The following is a 21,191-nucleotide window of genomic DNA, read 5'->3' on the forward strand; positions in this document are numbered from 1 at the left end:
AAATGAACGTATCACGGCCTGTGCCTTTTTTGTAGCAGCGTTGATGGATTGCTATACGTATCAGAAACTGTAACAAAACTCCCTGAAAGTAGGCAGATCATTGGTAAACATCGGTGGGTAAATAGAAAAACACGCACACCAACGCACGTGCAGTTGCACTCAGTATCTCACTGTAATGAATTCAGCACCAGACGGAGTGAGCAGTTTGCTGAACTGAAAGGATCTGTCAAAAAACGAGACGACCACAGAACGAGAGACAAATAAATTAAAAACTGAATTTATCCTGTTTCGTAAATCAGGTGGGTATCAGTGATAGTGAAAATTGTGGATAACGACTGGACTAGCAGTGGCCGTGGGGACTCGATTCTCCGCGAGCTGTGGTCACTGGCTACCGCGCATTGTGAAGAACGGGCGAAGTGCAAATACCAGGTGGGGAAAGTTACGAAAGTTTAGTGTATTTTTTTGCGAAATCTATTGCGTGCTATGCAAATTTTGCTAAACTGACAAGACAAGCCGTGAGGGTCGTTCGGGAAAGGGCATGTTAAAAATAAACACGGATACGACAGTGCTTCGTGGAAGAAAAAAGGTGACGAATACGAAATTGCTTTAAAAGGCAATCACTGCAGATTGATAAGAGCGAACAGTGGAAATAACTCACGTCTCTTCTCTGCTATGCGTGCGACAGCTGTTTAACCAAACTGTTATTGTTATCGGATGTTTCCGACGTTGATGCGATGAGTGAAAATCGTTTCACCAACTATCTGCAAGGATCCCAGGAGGGAATGATTCAACAGTTGCGTCAGTTCCAGCACCAATGCCGGATATGTGGTGTGACGGAAGGTTTGCGTCGTTGCAGCCGCTGTCAGGTGGCCTACTACTGTTCGCAAGAGCACCAACGTTTGGACTGGAAGCTACACAAACTTGAGTGCCGTTCGATCCAGATGCTTCCTCCCAGCAGTGAAGGACAGCAGCTAGTGTACGGTGCAACTGAAATCCAAGGCTTGCTCCCGAATAATTTGGAAACGGCGAACGTGGTTTTCCCACAGCAACAGCAGCAAACGTCGCTCGATGGAATGGTAATTGGCAGCGAAATTGGCCCGAGTGGCGTACGTGATGAAAATTTGTCAACAAACGGCGTACCCTGCACCAACACCAGCATGATGGCCGTGGATGACATCACTGACACGGTGGGTTCAGTTTTCATTCAATCATATATTGATTATTTTGAGGGCACTTAACCAAGAGGGATACCTAAAAATGCATCGATTTGTTCAGTTTCAATCAATGTTGATTACAGAGTCTATCAGATCAAACAAATCCGGTTCTTTGACTGAAATATGGCTTTGTTACAAACAACTTGATTCACCATCATTAATTATTTCGTTTGCAGGCGCTGCCGATACCGTTACCAACACAGATGCAATCGACGTCGTCGTCGTCGTCTTCGTCGTTGCCGCCTTCGATCGTGGACGTCGAGGATGAAATGCTGTTGAGCGACAGTGCAGTGTCGAAACTGTTCGCCAGCGAGTCGCTAGTCGCAGCCGTGGAGGAACTGTTAAATCTAGAGCAGATCGATGTCGATCACATTTTAAATGAAAATAATTTCCTCAACAATATAAACAATTTAAATTTTTTGGACGAGAATCTTGGTGTGACGGAAAATACGGACAATATCAGTTCGGGCTACAATTTGAGCAGTAAAATTGACATTATTAGTGCCGATAATATCAATAACAGTGGTAGTGGATTCAGTGACGGAACAGACTCGGATCTACAGCAGGATTGTCAGATTGGTGGACTGTTGAATCCGGAGGACGAGATGCAGTTGACACAGTCAGCCGTTGCCGAAACGTTGCAACAGCGCCAGGTTCAGCTGGGGCTTGGTGGGGACAGTGGGAGTGGTTCTCCGGTGATGTTGGGAAGCAACAGCAGCAGCAGTGCCAGTACGGATGAAAATGTCAGTGCCTTGCTGAATGCAAAAATTGATAATCTGCTGGGTATGCAACATTCACCCGGTGCCAACCAGGAGGATGCACTGCTGGCCGACCTGGAGCAGGAAAGCCTGGACGAGGCCTGCCGGAACTTGATACGGGACATGAACGAGTACGGTGTTTGTGTGTTGGATAACTTTCTCGGTCCGGAACGGGGGTTGAAGGTGCTTCAGGAGGTTACCGGCATGTATTCGACCGGCGTGTTTCGGGTAAGTGGCATTGATTTTATAAGAAAAAAACTGTTGAAAGTGTGATGGTGATGTTTTTCGCTTTGAATAGTAGAGAGCATAGCATGATATAAGAATAATGATAAGTAATAATATAAACGATTGCCTTTTGTCTGGATTATGTTTAATGGACACAGAATCGAAAGCAAAAAATGTAGTTTTTCTTTTCCTGCAAATTAGGACCACCAGCTTGCATGATCCGTATATTCAATCGTTGTTATACATTATTTGTTTTTAATCTGACTGGAATCCAAGTAGGCGTGCACGTCGTACGTGAAAAATTGTCACTCCAGTCATTTTTTTTCGAAAATTAACTTTTTCTCATTTTAGAAGAAAATGTAATAAATTAAGCCTTTGTGTGATTCTAAGCAAAGTAGAAACCAGTTTTAGTTCATTGTTAGTTTGGATTCGTGTGATTCGAATTACGAAACCTATGTTGTATTTATCCGGGTTGACAGTTCAATGCATAGGGCACTGGTCCTACAAGCCAGTTGTCGTACGTTCGAGTCCTGAATTGGGAAGATGCACGCTATTATACATCGGCTGCGAAATCGGTTAAATAAAAAGTTAAATTCTACAAAAGAAATGTAATACCAAGGTTTTGCTTTTATGCTGTATTCATATATGTAGACTTTCCATCATCACTGATCTGCCGTTCTACGCATAGTTTTTTATATATTAGACAATAAAACTTGGTACCACAGCGATCTTCTGCGTTAGATTTACAATTACATTTGATTGAAATAGCATAATCGGTGAGATTGTTCGAGTTTTCAGGCTTCATAACCTACCAAAATCTCCAGCTCCGTGACACCTACGGAAGAGAATGATAAATCGTCGTCCACCGGAAAAGTAGGTAAAGCATCAACTTTTCCGAACATCTTTATCCTTTATCCTTTCCTGTTAACGATGGAAAAGGGAGGGGTTGGCAGTGGTAATCATCATGCTGTTGAGATATCCAGTTTGAGTTGGAATGGTATCAATTCCCAATACAATATCCAACTATTATTTTTCAGTCCACAGAAAAAAAATATAATATCAGTGTGCAATCCGCCAAGACCATCGTCACTACTAATCTCAAACGTTCACTTATTGTATTTTCTTAAAGCTCTAGTGATCTATTCTCTGCTCTGAATAAGTAGTTAAATAATTTTTAATAATACTGTTTCTGTGTAAGAGGTAGGACTAACGAAAGCAAAAATGAATTATTACTTGTATTTCAACGGAAGAAAATATGAAACAGTTTTTTGGGATCGATTTATGGTTCTTAAAAGAACATATTTGATTAAGTTCTTCTATATTATATAAGCTCGAGTGCATTTCCCTGAAATGTGGAGCTTCTGCTGTTGAGTGTTGACAAGGAAGACCGGGTATAGACCGAACACGAGATTGAACAGGACAGTGTGATTTTGTGAACGCGCTTTCATGTGACAGACGTCAGTTTGCTGGATGACGCTGAGTCAATTCAGTTCGGCGTCAATCGTGTACGTTTTTTACTGACAGTTTTTTTAATTTTCTGATTTTTGGGTATACACTGAAAACTTTTTTCACGGGGAATATGTACCACGTAACTCCAGAATTCTACGTAAAAAAACCGCGTAACTTCGGAAATCCGCATAGAAAAAAATCGCAAAACTAAAGAGTTTTTTTTCATGCCAAATGTCTGAAATGCATGAAACGTCCAGATTTGGTGTAATCTCAACAACAAAAAATTTAAAAAAATCGAGACTGGGATATTTTTTTTTGTAAATCGACGATCGAATTTTGAGATTTCCGAAATAAAAAAAAATTATGCCGAATGTCTTATAAATACATGAAACGTCCAGATTTAGTATAATCACAAAAAGAAAATGTTCAAAAAAATCGAAAATTTTCTAGTGATTCGAGAGTTGACAACAACAAATCACGATGTTTCATGCATTTCTGGGACAAAAAAAGAAACCGGATAACTTTGAAAATTCGCCTAAAAAACCGCGTAACTTCGGAGATTCGTGTAAAAAACCGCGTTACACCAGAAGTCTAGGTAATTCGAAAATCCGCATAACAAAGACCTCAGTGTATTTGATTTCTGTGAGTTGTGATAACGGTACTGGTCATTTGATATGTATCTGTCAACTATGATGACTTCAAATCTATCGTTCGAGTTCGAGAAAGGTTAACATGTGAGATGGGTTCTTCACCTTGATTCCGGAAGTTTGGGAATGCTTAATTGTTTTTAGTTATTTATGGCTGTCTCACGCTGCTAATAATTCAATCATAAAATGTTGTATATATTCCATAAGGCATGAAAAATGAACGATCTGGTTATTTTTGGTAAAATTCGAGAAATTGATAATCAAAAACTTATCACTTTCCCACTTGAAAACAGTTTGAAAAGCCCATCCGTAGGGGACTAAGACAGATTCACGTTAGAACAAACAAGCTATAGTCCACTGAATGTTCGAATGTAGTCAACTACTCAAAAAAAACTACTGTTCTGATAATTCCAATTTTTTTTTTTAAATAACTATTTATTGGAATATGAGTTAAAATTAAATTATTAAGATTTAAATTGGGTGTTCAGCCACAAGTGGTGACTTTTCAGCCCTGTTATATAAAGGGTGATTTTTTAAGAGCTTGAGAACTTTTTTAAACAATAAAACGCATAAAATTTGCAAAATCTTATCGGTTCTTTATTTTAAACGTTAGATTGGTACATGACATTTACTTTTTGAAGATAATTTCATTTAAATGTTGACCGCGGCTGCGTCTTAGGTGGTCCATTCGGAAAGTCCAATTTTGGGCAACTTTTTCGAGCATTTCGGCCGGAATAGCCCGAATTTCTTCGGAAATGTTGTCTTCCAAAGCTGGAATAGTTACTGGCTTATTTCTGTAGACTTTAGACTTGACGTAGCCCCACAAAAAATAGTCTAAAGGCGTCAAATCGCATGATCTTGGTGGCCAACTTACCGGTCCATTTCTTGAGATGAATTGTTCTCCGAAGTTTTCCCTCAAAATGGCCATAGAATCGCGAGCTGTGTGGCATGTAGCGCCATCTTGTTGAAACCACATGTCAACCAAGTTCAGTTCTTCCATTTTTGGCAACAAAAAGTTTGTTAGCATCGAACGATAGCGATCGCCATTCACTGTAACGTTGCGTCCAACAGCATCTTTGAAAAAATACGGTCCAATGATTCCACCAGCGTACAAACCACACCAAACAGTGCATTTTTCGGGATGCATGGGCAGTTCTTGAACGGCTTCTGGTTGCTCTTCACTCCAAATGCGGCAATTTTGCTTATTTACGTAGCCATTCAACCAGAAATGAGCCTCATCGCTGAACAAAATTTGTCGATAAAAAAGCGGATTTTCCGAATGGACCACCTAAGACGCAGCCGCGGTCAACATTTAAATGAAATTATCTTCAAAAAGTAAATGTCATGTACCAATCTAACGTTTAAAATAAAGAACCGATGAGATTTTGCAAATTTTATGCGTTTTATTGTTTAAAAAAGTTCTCAAGCTCTTAAAAAATCACCCTTTATATATATGATTTGGTTATTACCATGAAGACATCATTTGCTTCCGCAATTCTGAGATTTTTGTGTAGGGAAAATTCTAAACCTACTTGTATTGTGTAATGGGGAAAAGGAACTTATATACTAACTTACTAACTAATACAGAGAGCGAATCGATTCAATTGAAGATTGCATCGATTTTTGTCGGAATTTGCTTATAATATTATGTGACATTACATCTAATGGTTCTATATTTGTGAGTCTGTGTAACTCATTTGTACTAAACCAGGGAGGACGCTTCAGAATCATTTTCAGAATTTTATTCTGAATCCTTTGAAGCGTTTTCTTCCTGGTGGAACAACAGCTTGACCAAATTGGTACCGCATAAAGCATGGCTGGTCTGAAAATTTGTTTATAAATTAACAATTTGTTTTTTAGACAGAGCTTAGAATTTCTGTTTATAAGAGGATATAAACATTTAATATATTTATTACACTTTGCCTGGATTCCTTCAATGTGATCCTTGAAAGTGAGTTTTTTGTCATACGTTAAACCTAAGTATTTAGCTTGATCAGACCATGTCAATTCCAAGCCATTCAATTTGAGAATGTGATTATTGTTTGGTTTAAGAAAAGAAGCTCTTGGCTTGTGAGGAAAGATAATTAATTGCGTTTTTGCTGCATTTGGTTTAATTTTCCATTTTGACAGATAATCACTGAAAATATTTAAACTTCTTTGTAGGCGACTGCAGATCACTCTTAGATTTCTACCTGTGGCTAACAGACTTGTGTCGTCACAGAATAGCGATTTCTGACAACCAACGGGTAGATTTGGAAGATCAGAAGTGAAAATATTATACAAGATTGGAGCTACACTCGAACCCTGCGGAACACCGGCTCGTACGGGTAGCAATTCAGATTTACAATTCTGATAGCTAACCTGAAGAGTACGATCAGTTAAATAATTTTGAATCATTTTGATCAAATAAATAGGAAACTGGAAATCAGACATTTTTGCTATTAAACCTTTGTGCCAAACACTGTCGAATGCTTTTTCTATGTCTAGAAGAGCAACTCCAGTGGATAACCCAGAAGATTTATTTGATTTTATCATGTTCGTTACTCTGACAAGTTGATGAGTAGTTGAATGTTCATGACGAAATCCAAACTGCTCTGGTAAAAAAATTGAATTCTCATTTATATGAGTCATCATTCTTAACAAGATAATTTTTTCAAAAAGTTTACTGATAGAAGAAAGTAAGCTAATTGGGCGATAACTTGATGTTTCTGCTGGGTTTTTATCAGGTTTTAGGATAGGAATTACTTTAGCGTTTTTCCATCTTTTTGGGAAGTAAGCTAATGAAAAACACTTGTTGAAAATTTTAACCAGGAGTCTCAAGGCAACATCGGGAAGATTTTTAATAAGAATATTAAAAATTTCATCATTACCAGGAGCCTTCATGTTTTTAAGTTTTCTAATAATTGATTTAATTTCATCAAAATTCGTCTCAATAATGTCATCGTGTGATAACACTTGGGTTGAAATATGATCATATTTCAGTGAGACTTCATTTTCAATAGGACTCACAACGTTCAAATTAAAATTGTGGACACTCTCGAACTGCTGAGCAAGTTTTTGAGCTTTTTCGCCATTTGTAAGAAGTATTTGATTTCCTTCCTTGAGAGCAGGAATAGGTTTCTGAGGTTTCTTAAGAACCTTAGAAAGTTTCCAGAAAGGTTTAGAATATGGTTTAATTTGTTCAACTTCTTTAGCGAAATTTTCATTTCGCAAAAGAGTAAATCTATGTTTAATTTCTTTTTATAAATCCTTAACTATGTTTTCCATAGCAGGATCACGAGAACGTTGATATTGTCGTCGACGAACATTCTTCAACCGAATGAGCAGTTGAAGATTGTCATCGATGATAGGAGAATTTAATTTAGTTTGAGCTTTGGGAACTGAAAGATTTCTAGCTTCGATAATATAATGATTCAAATTATCAATTGCTGTGTCGATATCCGCAGAATTTTCTAAAATAGTTTCATGATCCACATGATTTTCAATGGCCCTTATTCTGCGAGTCGAGTGAGGTGAGATAAGTCGAGTCACCCGAGTCACGCGATTCTGACAGTCGAATGAAGTGACAAAAGTCACCAGGGTGAATTTCAATGAACACTCACCGTATTCTTGCAGTCGAATCTGGGTGACAAGAGTCACTACGCAGTGAGTTTCAAAGTCGGTACCGGTAAAGCAAGTGACAGGAGGAATATTAACCGAAAAATCTTAGATAATTTCAAATCTTTGACTTTTTTAACATGGTTTGATGTTGTTATTAAACAACAAAATTAATTGTACCAATTAGGTTGTTACATTTTAGATTTCCTATGAACAATTCAATTCTCATACATTAGGATAAATGTATACTTCCAGAGAATTAGAAGAGAGATTGAGCTGTAAAATTATTATATACAACTTTATGAGCACGATGGACTAGGCTCATAACACTTTGGGATGAAAGGACTAATACTCACGAAATGCGCGAAAGCACAGATTATTGTAAAAAAAACTGTTTTAACCCACATAATGTGGTGTAATGATGCTTTTCTCATATAACTCATGTTTTCATAAATGTTACTAAGGAAAAAAAAGCTTTGAATTTTGAACAAGGAAAGTTGTTTAAGCATATAGCGCAACCTATATAATTTATAAAAAGCTTTAAGGCAAGTTTACAGAAGTTTGTCTTTTTTGCATTTTGCTCTACATGGCAGAATACATTTTAAACACACTTGCCCTGTTGTTCTAGAACCCGAAGTGACATAAAAAAAAGTCAACGGCAGACCATAAAACTTTTTATTAAGGTCTAAATTTGCAAAAATGTACAAAATATTCCATGCTGAATATTAATCATTATATATTTATTTTTCATCCAGACTGTTGATTTAGTCTCATGCACTATTTCGATTAAACCCAACTAAAAGTTATTTAGCAGGAATTTGATTTTGTAGAAGTAGCAGGAGTGCAGGAGTTGATTTCTCTCGAGTAGCTAGCAGACAAAGTGCTAGTTTGTTTGCAGTATTTTCTGAGATCGCCAAATCTTGGGCTGGGGTCCACTAGGAGATTGATAGTACCTATTAGCTCTCTCCGGACTGTACCAGCCTAGATGCCGTGTGGAATCCGGCGGAAAAAAAATGAACCAAGAATAGATCCACTGGGTTCCTGCTTCCATGTCGTAAAAGGCGATAATTGCAGGAGTTTCTTTTTCCTTTCAGTTATCAGATATTTTCAATGTTTTACTTCTGATTGCTCTATTTTACTAAATCATCTCTTTATTCAACCTATCAATTTCCGTCTAGCTTCGGAGAAAAGTTTTATTAGGAATGATTTCTTCTTCCATGTTATTGATTGTCTTTCAGGATTATAAAATGAATGATAAAAATCAACCATTGCGCAAATCCGTTTCTATTACAAAGTTAATAACAGAGATAACATATATCGGTATATTGAATACATAGTAAAAAACACTTAATATTAATATTTCAAACAGTAAATTAATATTTTTCTCGGTAGTCGGCTGCCCAGATCAACTAATATAACCAATTAATAATTTTAATAAATAATCAAAATAATAAAGAATCAAGACGCGTGTGAAATCTGTCGACCTTTGTTTGGTGATTTAAAATGATTTTATAATAACTGTTTAGAATATTTCAATGCAATGAATCAACTTTTTTGTCTAAATCCTATTCGCTCATTTGTTTTGTATCACGTAGTTTCATTTATAAAAAACGTGTTTAATCCACCTAGCAGTGAGATGATACCTTTTTTTTTATCAATCCGCATGTGTTTTTTTTGCATGACTAAAAAACGCGAAAGGTAGTGACTGCATACTCGACAGCCGGCTGTCCGGAGTTTTGTCAATTTCGGAGATTGACTGTTTCGTGCATTATATTGCCAGCACAAAGTAACACATAAAACCATAATACTTTAAAACATTCTTGGTAGCCGGCTACCCAGAGCAATAAACACATGATAACATTATTAAAACATTTACTAACAAAGTATCCTCTCCTGTGATGCATGTGGGAATGCAGAGGATTCCTCTGTTCCTAGTAGCAATGAACAATGTGTTATTCCCAAACATGTTACTTCAAAAAATCATTTTGCAATCTCAATCGGTCCAGATCAATAACGGAGTAGCAACACACGGGCGGTCTCTAATGCTAATGCTAATGCTAAGTATTTTCTGAGATCGCCAAATCGTCATCGCTTTTTCTGTGCTCCTGCTACTATATATAATATTTAAGTGTAACTAAGAATTCTTACCCAGTATTAATTTGACACGAATTAAATAAATGATATGCAACAGTTTATGTGGCCCAAAGTCATTCGAAACTCTCAGAAACATTTGACCGTTAAAAGCCAATCATCAGTCAGTCGAAAACTGAATATTCAATCTTCAGCATAGTGGCTTGGTATGAATTATTTTGTGAGAGGAAGGATGTTCAGATAACGAGATAGAAAATTATACTCAGGGCATCTGTGCCTCATGAAGACTCTAATACCAGCACACTGTACCATAATCAAACCAACACTTTAATTGGACTCGTCCTTGCCTAAACCACAGCCATTATTAACTACTCGATATTGTTGAGAGATTAGCTGGGAAGAATACAATTAGGAATCCTGTACGATCCTTTCAACTTGAACAAGAATGTTAAAACGGGTCTTTGTCCACCGGTAAGCATTTTATTCGAGTGAGTGACAGTGGTCTGGACTGCAATGTAGGTAAACTTAATACCTAATTTAAATCAAATAAACAAATTATACAGTTGATATATCGCTCCTCAGAAGCGTACTTTGCAAATAAGACCGATCGTTGCAAACGATTCAGAAATATATTAAGGCCAGTAACTTGTAGCGATTTCCAGGATTATCGACATTAATTATTCATACCAACTAACGGCAATTCATACTAACTAACGGCAACGGAACTCGTGATTCGAAAAAAATAAACCGGAATCCGAAAACAAATTCAACACTAAAAATTTATATCGAGAAAATTTGAACCTCACAACCGGCAACATTTCCAAAATTAACCTCACAACCGGCAACATTTCCCACTCGTTTTGACGTTTGGGAAATGAATCGTTCGTCACTTGAGGTTCACCATCTCACTCACCATAGAATGAACCTGTCACGTCACCCGAGTCGACTCCTAGAATAGGGTGACTACAGTCATGTGACAGTGAGGTGAGATTTGTCGAGTCACGTCACTCGACTCGCAGAATAAGGGCCAATGTGAGATCTGTAATCCAACCAATTAGCTCTATGATAGTTGAAAATAGAACTAATTGGATTAATTATAGCTTCGTTGGAAAGTCTGAATGTTACAGGAAGATGATCTGAGTCAAAATCAGCATGAGTAATCGGTTCACTACAAATGTGACTTTGATCTGTTAGAACCAGATCAATTGTAGACGGGTTTTTCACGGAAGAGAAACAAGTAGGATTACTGGGATGAAGAACTGTAAAGTAACCAGCTGAGAGTTGATTATGAAGTATTTTACCATGACTGTTATTTTGCCTACAATTCCACTGGACATGCTTAGCATTTAAGTCCCCTATTACGAAAAATTTCGATCGATATCTTGTAAGTTTTTGCAAATCGCCTTTAAAGAAATTTAATTGTTCGCCGGTGCATTGGAATGGCAAATATGCTCCAGCGATGAAATAAATTCCATGAATGGTTTCAACTTCGATTCCCAAGCTTTCAATAACTTTAGTATTGAAAGAAGGTAAAATTCGATGTTTAATTTGCCGTTGGACAAAAATGGCAACTCCACCACCAATTCCAGTAAACCTGTCAAATCGATGAACCACATAATGTGGATTACTTTTCAATTTTACATTTGGTTTAAGAAAAGTTTCTGTCACAATGGCAATATGAATTTTGTGAACTTTGAGAAAATTATAAAATTCATCTTCACTCGATTTCAAAGATCGAGCATTCCAATTTAAAATATTCAAATAATTATTTAACATCACTGTTAAATTTTAAATTCATTATAATATTATTTGCAAATTTCCATCCGATTTGAAATGCTTCAAAAAGTGATGAAGTCGAATTCATTTGGATGATCATTTGAAAAAGTTGATCTTGTAGGTAGATCATTTTATTTTCAGTTATATCGCCTAAATCGACTTCATTTAAAGAAGCGAATGGCATTGAAGGAATATTTGTAGGTAGACTGCCATTAGAAGAAGATGATTTGGCCGGTCTACCTATTAATAAATTGTTTTCGTTAGAAGAAGAACTGCAAGGCGGTCCTGTGTTTTGATTATTTACATTAGAAGAAATAGGAGATAGATTTCTACCTAATATACCAGCATAACTGACATTAGAAGAAGATGATGACGAGGTCGATCTACCTGTCAATAAATTGTTTTCGTTAGAAGACGAATTGGCAGGTGCCTTAGAAGAATTTTCAGGTATGTTCTGTAAATTTAAGGTCGTTGATTTGACTTGTTGTCTAAGCGAACGAGCGTTTGAAATTTTTTCCCTGACAGGACATTTCAAATAATTGGATTTATGATTTCCATTGCATTTTGAACATGAAAATTTATCAGTGGTTTCATTCATTGGACAAACGTCTTTCGAATGCGATTTACCACAATTCAAACACCGTATATCCATATGACAATTTTTGGTTCCATGACCGAAGCCTTGGCAACGACGACATTGCGTTAAGTTTGCAATACGATTATGCCGTTTATAATGTTCCCAATGAATTTTAATGTGGGAAATGAAACGTACTTTTTCTAAAGTTTTCAAATTGTTTACATCACTTCGATTGAAGTGTATTAGGTAAAGTTCATGGGAAATTCCAGAGCGTGGTTTAGAAGTACCATTCGCTCTTTTTTTTTCATAAGTATTACTTGGGAAGGGGCAAAACCAAGCAATTCTTTTAGTTCATTTTTAATTTCATCAATACTTTGATCATTTGATAATCCTTTCAAGACAGCCTTGAAGGGTCTGTCTGATTTTATATCATATGAATAAAATTTATGAAGTTTTTCGGACAAATATCGAATAAGACGTTCGTAATCTTCCAATCCATCCACCAAGACTCGACATTCTCCTCTTCGTCCGATTTGAAATGAGACTTTTACTTCCGGGAGAAAAGTAGAAAGCTCAGTACGGAATGCTTTGAAGTCGGAAATCATCACCGTCACTGGTGGCATAGATTGATGTTTCTTCCCAGAACGACAAGCGTCCATTTTGGGAATTTTTGAAGAATTTTCTTCTATGTCGCTACAATCGGATTCAGGAAGAATCTCGTAAATATTGTTAGACGGCATAGGATCAACGGAAGGGAAATCCGTCCGTTGTCTTTTATTTTTACATTCAGATTCTATAAGATCGTGAATGATATTAGAAAAATGTTGAATAACGGATTGTGATTTATTCCGTATTGAATTATTTTTAGCCTTAGGCTTGTTGCCTTTCCGGTTGGACGCAGGCATTTTTGAAATTAATGAAATTTTAAATTAAATTAACTAGGCTAAATTAGTCTTCGATTAGACTCCTAGCTAGCCTTAAAAAAGGCTGATGAATTTCTTAGTCACTCTAATATCACTCTTTGTATCACTTAGTCACTTAGTTAGTGATTCAGGTAGCCTTGAAAAAGACTGAAGCCTTGAATCAATGAAACTCTAGGTAGCCAGAAAAAAAAATTCCAGGAGCCAAGAGCTATACGCGTGCGGTGCGAACGACTGTTCAACACCGACTTAATTCCAATTTTGTCACACAATTTGGCCGGTGTCGCACTCAATGTAGACTTTCAAGCCAGCAATGGTGATTGGCTTGTCCCTATAAACGAGAAACTAAATATAGATTAACAAAAAAGGTACCTTACAGTGTCGATGCCTAACCAAAATTAGTGCATGGTATCTCGTGCAGTGTGACATGTGGCACCGTTCTGTTGAAGTCACATGTCGATCGAGTCCAATTTTTCCCTTTTGAGCAAAAAAATTCTCCATTGACCATTGCTTCTGTCATCACCTTTAAATAGATCGATCCAATGGAATCCGACAGTAGAACTGGCTACCTACCTACTTGAAGTAATTCTTCCTTCCGAAGCTACTGATTAATAATATTCATAGTTACACATTGGCTGCGCCCCATTCGCACAGAAATTCCCGGCAGCGATTGCGGCTTATCTTAGTGATATCGCAACGGTGTCGATACCTGCCCGTCTGCTGGCCGCTGCATTTTCTGCGAATCTAATTGCGCTTTGTTTGTGTCGCAAGTTCGCTACGGGATCGCGCTACTATCAGAAGTGTTATCAATAAATAGCATTCATGCAAGTAATTTTATTTTGTTTTGACTTTTCTTTCTTGTATTTTTGCACACAGGACGGTCAATTAGTGTCTAATCGTGTTGGGATGAATATGCGGCACATCCGCGGTGACAAGATTACGTGGATCGGCGGAAAGGAGCCGGGTTGTAGCAACATAGGCTATCTGATCAACCGGGTAAGACTGTTTGTCTGTTCGTAGTGTAGGAATAAATATAACAAAAATCACTAAAACTGACTATTCGTTACATTGATCTGATGCAGGTGGACGCCGTCATCACCAATTGTCGACGGATGAAAAACAATGGCAAACTGGGGCGGCACAACATCAGAGAACGCACGAAGGTGAGTAGTGAACAATTTATTTTTTTTTTAACCGGAGACCTCCTGCGAGGCAGGAGCCAAACTGCTGCCAAACGGCTTGAGATTTAATCAAGTATTCGTGTTTGCAAACCACACACCGTTGATAGCATCAATATTGCCTCCACGCTGGCTGTCATTTTTATGGCCTTTTTTATGATGATTTGCGCTAGTACTTGAACTACGCAAATTCGCGGTGGTTTCACTGATTAGCACAACGCGATCACGAATAAGGAATGTTAACTGATTCATGGCTTTGCTCTCGGTTTGTTGTTGTTGTTGTTGTTGTTGTTGCGATAAATACCTGACCACTGCAGTGAGGTGCAAAAACGATGATCAAATCAAAACACAAAATGCCTTTAAATAGAATATGATCATTTTTTTTTTCAGCATCCGTTTCGATCTGATAGGCTTGTCGATTCAGCAGGCTAGTGCTAATTTATCGGGGTTTATTATAGATGCTTAAATATCTTTTTGTTTCTGTCATCCGACAGAAACGACTCGAAAAAGCGTACGTGACCAGTCAAAGATCTGCACATCAAAAGGCGGTGCAAATCGACACAAACCAAGGGTGCCATTGTTTGTTCTGCGACCCGCACTGGCTGGCAGCAGAGCAAACAAATAAATGCCGTTCGCTTAGAACTTTTAAACACTGATGGCTCAATCTTCAAAAAAGCAGAGAATAGCCATAGATTTCAGGTAATTTTTCATGTGTTTGAATAGGTGCTGATTATCTGTTTGCTTCAGACTTAGGTGTCATCTGTTTTGAACGTGATTCAGTCTGTTGAATTGCAGCTTGCAGCCTTAATAGTCATAATATTATCATCTTGTTGTAGCTTTTATATACAAACTTGCAACAATTCCAATGATATTAATTCTATTCCATGTAAGCAATTGTTCTCTCGGAAATTCTGCGAAACTGATTCTAAATTGCATAGCATAATAACTTAACCGCAAATGGTAGACTTTTTATTTGATTATTACGATCGTAAGTTAACATAACTTTTCATGCACTGGGTCTACGCAAAAGTTTTGAGAGAATTATAGTAGATGGCGTATAAATGGGTCAAAGCTGTATCAGTTGACTTCATATTTATACGCCTGTGCCAGTTGTGGTTTGCTTAATTTAAAAAAGCGACCAAATGCATCAATAAAAAAACCTGTTTTAATCTACCTAGTGGTGTAATGATGCTTTTCTCATATTTCTCATAGTCTTATATATAAATGTGTGGATTTACGCAAAATAATTTTGTTTGATTCTTGAAAAACAAAACGGTTTATCCATCAACTAGTATAAGCTACAGACTTGCAGGTACTTAAGAAATCGAAATCCGGGAACCGGTACAATAGCAGTCGGTTCGAGAAATGTGACTGGTTTCCATTTTTGAGTCTATAGTCACAATATCCGGTCGTTAATCGAAAACCGGGAATCAAAAAAGCCGACATCAATTTGTTTGGCCGTCTACTGACAATCACAATCGGTTGGAATAGTTTTGAGGCAAGTTTAGAAATTAGTTTACGTGTCTTACTTACCGCTTTTAGTAACGGTATCGATATTTTAATAATCTTCACCCTGTAATTCCGCAATCGGATGTCGGATCCGGATGAAATTCAGGAATTACGTGTGGGAACACAGGACCTTTCATTTGGACCTAAGTTTATGAAAATTCCCCCGCCTTCTATGAGAAAAGTTAGAACACATATTTTCATTTTTTTGCACATTTTACCCCTTAACTCCGGAACCGGAATGTCCGTGACCTTTCTCGTAGCTTGAAAATCTTGTGAAACTTTCTGGAAAATGTGTTTCAGGAACTGCTTATAAGATCGCTCAGTTGTTATTTTCTTTTATTGTAACCAATTGGGACAGCTCGTGCAATCATTGGAATGAACTCAGTAAACTCGAACGAAAATATCAAACACCGCAAATCGTGAGGAAAGTCTGGTCAGGCAGAAACCGTCAAGAACAAAGCCCGATGTCCTCGATTAGTAACACCTGTAACTCAGTAAAAAGTGGTAATTCGTAACACCCATAACTCAGTACAAAATACCACATATAACGCTTCGTAACGCAAACAATTTAGTGAACAGTAACTCATGTAACGCATCGTGGCCCCTGCAACTCAGTAACCAGGAATGCATGTAACATTTTGTATAATCCACCATTCGGGTAAAACAACCCATTACACTCATTACATTAAAAAATTGTAACATTTCATAATGCCTTCAGCTCAGTAGAAAGTTACAATTCATAATGTCCATAGATCAATAGAAAGTAGTTCATATAACTCTTCGTAAATTCGATAATTCAGTGAAAAGTAACTCATGTTAAGCATTGCAATCCCTAAATATAAGCAAAATTTAACGCATTTACGTATGACTGTATCTCAGTGAAAAGGTAATGCCCGTAACACATCGTAACGCCTTTAACTCAGTAAAAAGTGATGATTCGTAATGTCAAACAAACGCCATAAAAATTAACGTGTATAACATTTCGTAAATTCAATAATTCAGTGAAAAGCCATTCATGTAAAGCAGTTCAGTTAGTTATTGTTTTAGAAATGCATGAAACTCCAAGTTCTGGTATTATCCCGAATTTTTTTTTTCATGCATTTCTTAGATATTTGGCATAAAAAATGACATCAAAAAAAGAAAATCTTCAGTTTTGCGGTTTTTTTACGCGGATTTCCCAAGTTAGTCTCAAATTCTCCAAATCCCAAAGTCGTTTTCTAAGTTCCGCGGTCCCAAAGTCGTTTTTTTCAAAAATGTTTTTTGAGATTACACTATATTTAAAGTGTCATGCATTTCTAAGAGATCTGGCATCAAAAAAAAATTTGGATTTCGGAAATCTCAAAATTTTTTCTTGATTAAAAAGTTGTTTTTTTTTTTTTCAATTCTTAATTTCACATCATATCCAACGTTTCATGCATTTCTAAGACATGTGGCATTAAAAAAATCTGCAGTTTAGCGTTTTTTTCTACGCGTTTTTTCGAAATTACGCGGTCTCAAATTCTTCAAGCTCGAATGTCGTTTTTCAGAACTGTTTTTTTTTAGTTTAAACCATATTTCTATGTTTCATGCATTTCTCGGACATTTGGAATAAAAAAAATTTTCAATTTCGGAAATCTCAAAATTTTTTCTTAATTCAAAAGTCGTTTTTTTTCTAAAAAAAATTTAAGTTCACACCATATCTCAACGTTTCATGCATTTCTAAGACATTTGGCATTAAAAAAATCTGCAGTTTAGCGTTTTTTTTTCTACGCGGATTTCCGAAATTACGCGGTCTCAAATTCTCCAAACTACAAAGTCGTTTTTCAAACCTGTTTTTTTTTAGTTTAAACCATATTTCTATGTTTCATGCATTTTTCGGACATTTGCAATTAAAAAAAATTCAATTTCGGAAATCTCAAATTTTTTTCTTAATTCAAAAGTCGTTTTTTTTTCTAAAAAAAACATTTAAGTTTACACCATATCTCAACGTTCCATGCACTTCTTAGACATTTGGGATAAAAAAATGACAAAAAAAGAAAAACTTCAGTTTTGAGTTTTTTTTATCTGCGCGGGCTTCCCAAGTTGGTTCCAAATTCCCAGTCAAAAATGTTTTGCTGAGACAGTATAAATTTTTTTTACGAAAATTGATTGAATGTTTTTTCAGATTAAACCATATTTCTATGTTTCATGCATTTCTAAGACATTTGGTATCAAATAAAATGTTAATTTCGGAAATCTCAAAATTTTCTCTTAATTCAAAAATCGTTTTTTTTTTTTCAAAAAAAAAATTTTAGTTTACACCATATCTCAAAGTTTCATGCATTTCTAAGACATTTGGTATAAAAAATAGGCATTAAAAAAAACTTCTGCAGATTTGCATTTTTTTCTACGCGGATATCCAAAGTTACGCGGTCTCAAATTCTCCAAGTCTCAAAGTCGTTTTTTTTTGCAAAAAAGAAAATTTCGAGATTTCACCATATCTCAACGTTTCATGCATTAGAAAGACATTCCAGAAGTCGTTTTTTTCTGATTCCACTAGATCTGGACGTTTCATACATTTCTAATATATTGGCATAAAAAAATAAATCTTAAAAATCCACTTGTTTCAAACTCATTGATGGGACAAGAAGTATACACTGCTTCTACGAGTAATCTAAAACAATTCGAATAGAACACAACAAAACTATGTTTTGCTACTACACTCCAATGCAGAACTTCATATTTCATATTACAACAGTTTGTTTACAATTGAGTCTCTCGTATTTGTCGGATAATAACCAAGTTTACAGGGCAGTTTTAAGCTGTATTATGCTTAGTTTAGATCAATTATTGAATTATAAATAGCCTGTTCGAAACCTGTTTTCAAATGTTTTCTCCACTTTCCATGTGATTCATTTGCATCCTCTATTTTCTTCGTTTTATTTCTGAATGCTCGCCTGATCATTGACCAAAAGATGTCGATTGGACTAAGTTCAAAGCAAATGCACCGAATAAGTATCACTCCATTACAACCCGCTTTCATACTGATGGCATGAAGCTAGAATCACCCAAAATAATAGGTTTCTTTGTTCTGCACAAAAAAACGACAAAGAATCATTCATTCATCACTACCGATTTACGATCATAGTTAGAGCTATTTTTCTACGACCGCTTCCGGAGTCGATCTTCGTTATATAGATGACAAGTCTGCAACGAGTCTCGGGATGACATGAGATATGAACTTGTCTGCACCTAGTTATCTCACTCTTTGATAACCTAGCTCTCCCAGAGTTTTTATGGAACTGTTGTCACGATAATCATTAAAATTAACCCAAATATCTGTGGCCAGTGACAGTGTCAGTGACAGACGATTACAATCATACTAGCAAATATTTTCGCATAATACTTTCTCCATCGATTGAATCACGAAAATATAGTGTTAGGAACATTACCAGAAAATTTAATTTTGAGAGTGGTTTGATTATCGGTTCGTAACCAAACCGCCAGGACAAGATGAAATACTCAAAATTGTAAGTGCAATGATGTAGCATTAGTTTCGAAACTAAATCAAAAAAATATATGGTGTTGAAGCCTGAATAACACCCAACTTAAACATCGACTGTAGATCTGCTGTCAGAATTTTATACGTGTTCCGACCTTGTCGCAACAGGGACCCAAAGTTAGTAATTTTCTCAGGGTATATTACTATTAGCTCACTCAGCTCATAATGTTTTAATCAGAACACAAAATGATCACAATCTTGTATAAAACTGGAGATCCAAGTATGCCAAGAGTCCTAACTGTTTGGCAGAATTTTGACAAAGGTTGTATTGCATTTCTTTCAATTTTAAAGTGTTAAATTTTTCACGTGTTCACGTGCCTTACATTTCATATAGGATTAATACATGCAAAATAAAATGTTCAGTGTTGTATAGTAGTGAAAAAATGAAACCAACAGAACAAAATACATTTTCGTTTTGGTTCCGTCCGGTTCCCATGGGATTATAGCTGAATGGCCTACGTGAGATTTAAAACGGAGGCTGATTGGAATTTCCTCTCGGTTTGACAAAAAAAACAACTGCAAACCGAAAAAGTTCCAGTTCCGACAAAAAAATGTGTGGAATTTGTATTCATTTCATGGCCAGTTAATGACAGTATAAATTTTTTATACCTTTTTCATGTTGCCATTGCATAGCAATACTCAATCAGCATATCACAGTCATCGTCTCGAGACACTTTGGGTTTCACGTAGGTCATCAAATTTACCCCTTTTTTAATGGTTTTATATATTTACATATGTCCGCAACTTTATAATATTATGTTGTCTGAATTAAAAACATGCAGAAGCTCGTGGTACTGTTCACATGTCTGTTTTGTTTTAAATTTTGTGTACATTTATGGCCATGATCGTTCCCAATTTGGATCACTGTGACAGATTGTTCTTATTTTTATGACTTTTCTGGGTTGCCGCTTCTATTCAGGTAATCAAATGTTGTACCCAGAGAGGCCAAAATGATAGATTTACTGGTAAGATTTCTAACGAACGGTGCCTTTTTTCGTCGGTCGATTTCACATACTGAAATATGCGTTTTCAAAATACTGGATTACTTTTCATTTGGAGATATCCATCAGTCTGTTGATGTTTGAAAATTCGATCTGGCATCCCTGGTGCTGCATAACCAAAAGACGTCTGAGAAATTCTACCGGCTGAACGTAGTAAAACAAATGTTCCAAAAAAAAATAGGAAGAACCGGCGACTACTATCGAAAAAAAAACTGCCAGTCATGATGACAGAACTAGGTTAAGACAAGTTAAGGAAACAACTAAAAGCTCACGCTATTGGCTTCTTTGTGTGAGTTTTTATTAAATTTTGTTCTAGGTAGAACTTTCCAGCTATCACATTAGCAACAGATAGAATCGAAGTTTTGCCGTAAGGCATAAATTTCAATTTATCTATCAAAAAGCATTTCGTGCGCAATTTCCAACAACAAATATTTGTCTTAATATAAAACACAATCAAGTCACGATTGAAATACTGAACTTGTGCATAAACATGCTTGTCTCCACGTTTGACATCTATAAAACAGCTTATACGAGCGAAGCATACTTATTTGTCTTTATAACAGAGCAGCGACGCCGGATCACACTGGCACTTGCTGTTTATATCCAACTGTAATGCTGCCGTCTCCCTAGTAACGATGTTTACAACAACCCGGAGAATTACCAATCATAGTTCACAGTGCTGCAGAAAACATAAATTGCAAAAGAAATAGAAACACGTGTGCGAGAAAC

General features: G+C 36.5%; 1 protein-coding gene across 1 annotated transcript in view; it reads left to right on the plus strand.

The window, feature by feature from the left end:
* The first annotated feature begins 112 nt into the window (after positions 1-112).
* Positions 113-21,191, plus strand: part of LOC131436792 (hypoxia-inducible factor prolyl hydroxylase) — a 33,158-nt gene continuing 12,079 nt past the window's right edge. Inside the window, exons 1-4 of the mRNA XM_058605713.1 lie at positions 113-1,187; positions 1,391-2,200; positions 14,131-14,250; positions 14,337-14,417. Coding sequence (XP_058461696.1) covers positions 735-1,187; positions 1,391-2,200; positions 14,131-14,250; positions 14,337-14,417 — 1,464 coding nt within the window. The 5' untranslated portion in view covers positions 113-734. The remainder of the gene's footprint in view (positions 1,188-1,390; positions 2,201-14,130; positions 14,251-14,336; positions 14,418-21,191) is intronic.

The sequence above is a fragment of the Malaya genurostris genome, chromosome 1 (assembly GCF_030247185.1).
Source record: "Malaya genurostris strain Urasoe2022 chromosome 1, Malgen_1.1, whole genome shotgun sequence".
Classification (NCBI taxonomy): Eukaryota; Metazoa; Arthropoda; class Insecta; order Diptera; family Culicidae; genus Malaya; species Malaya genurostris.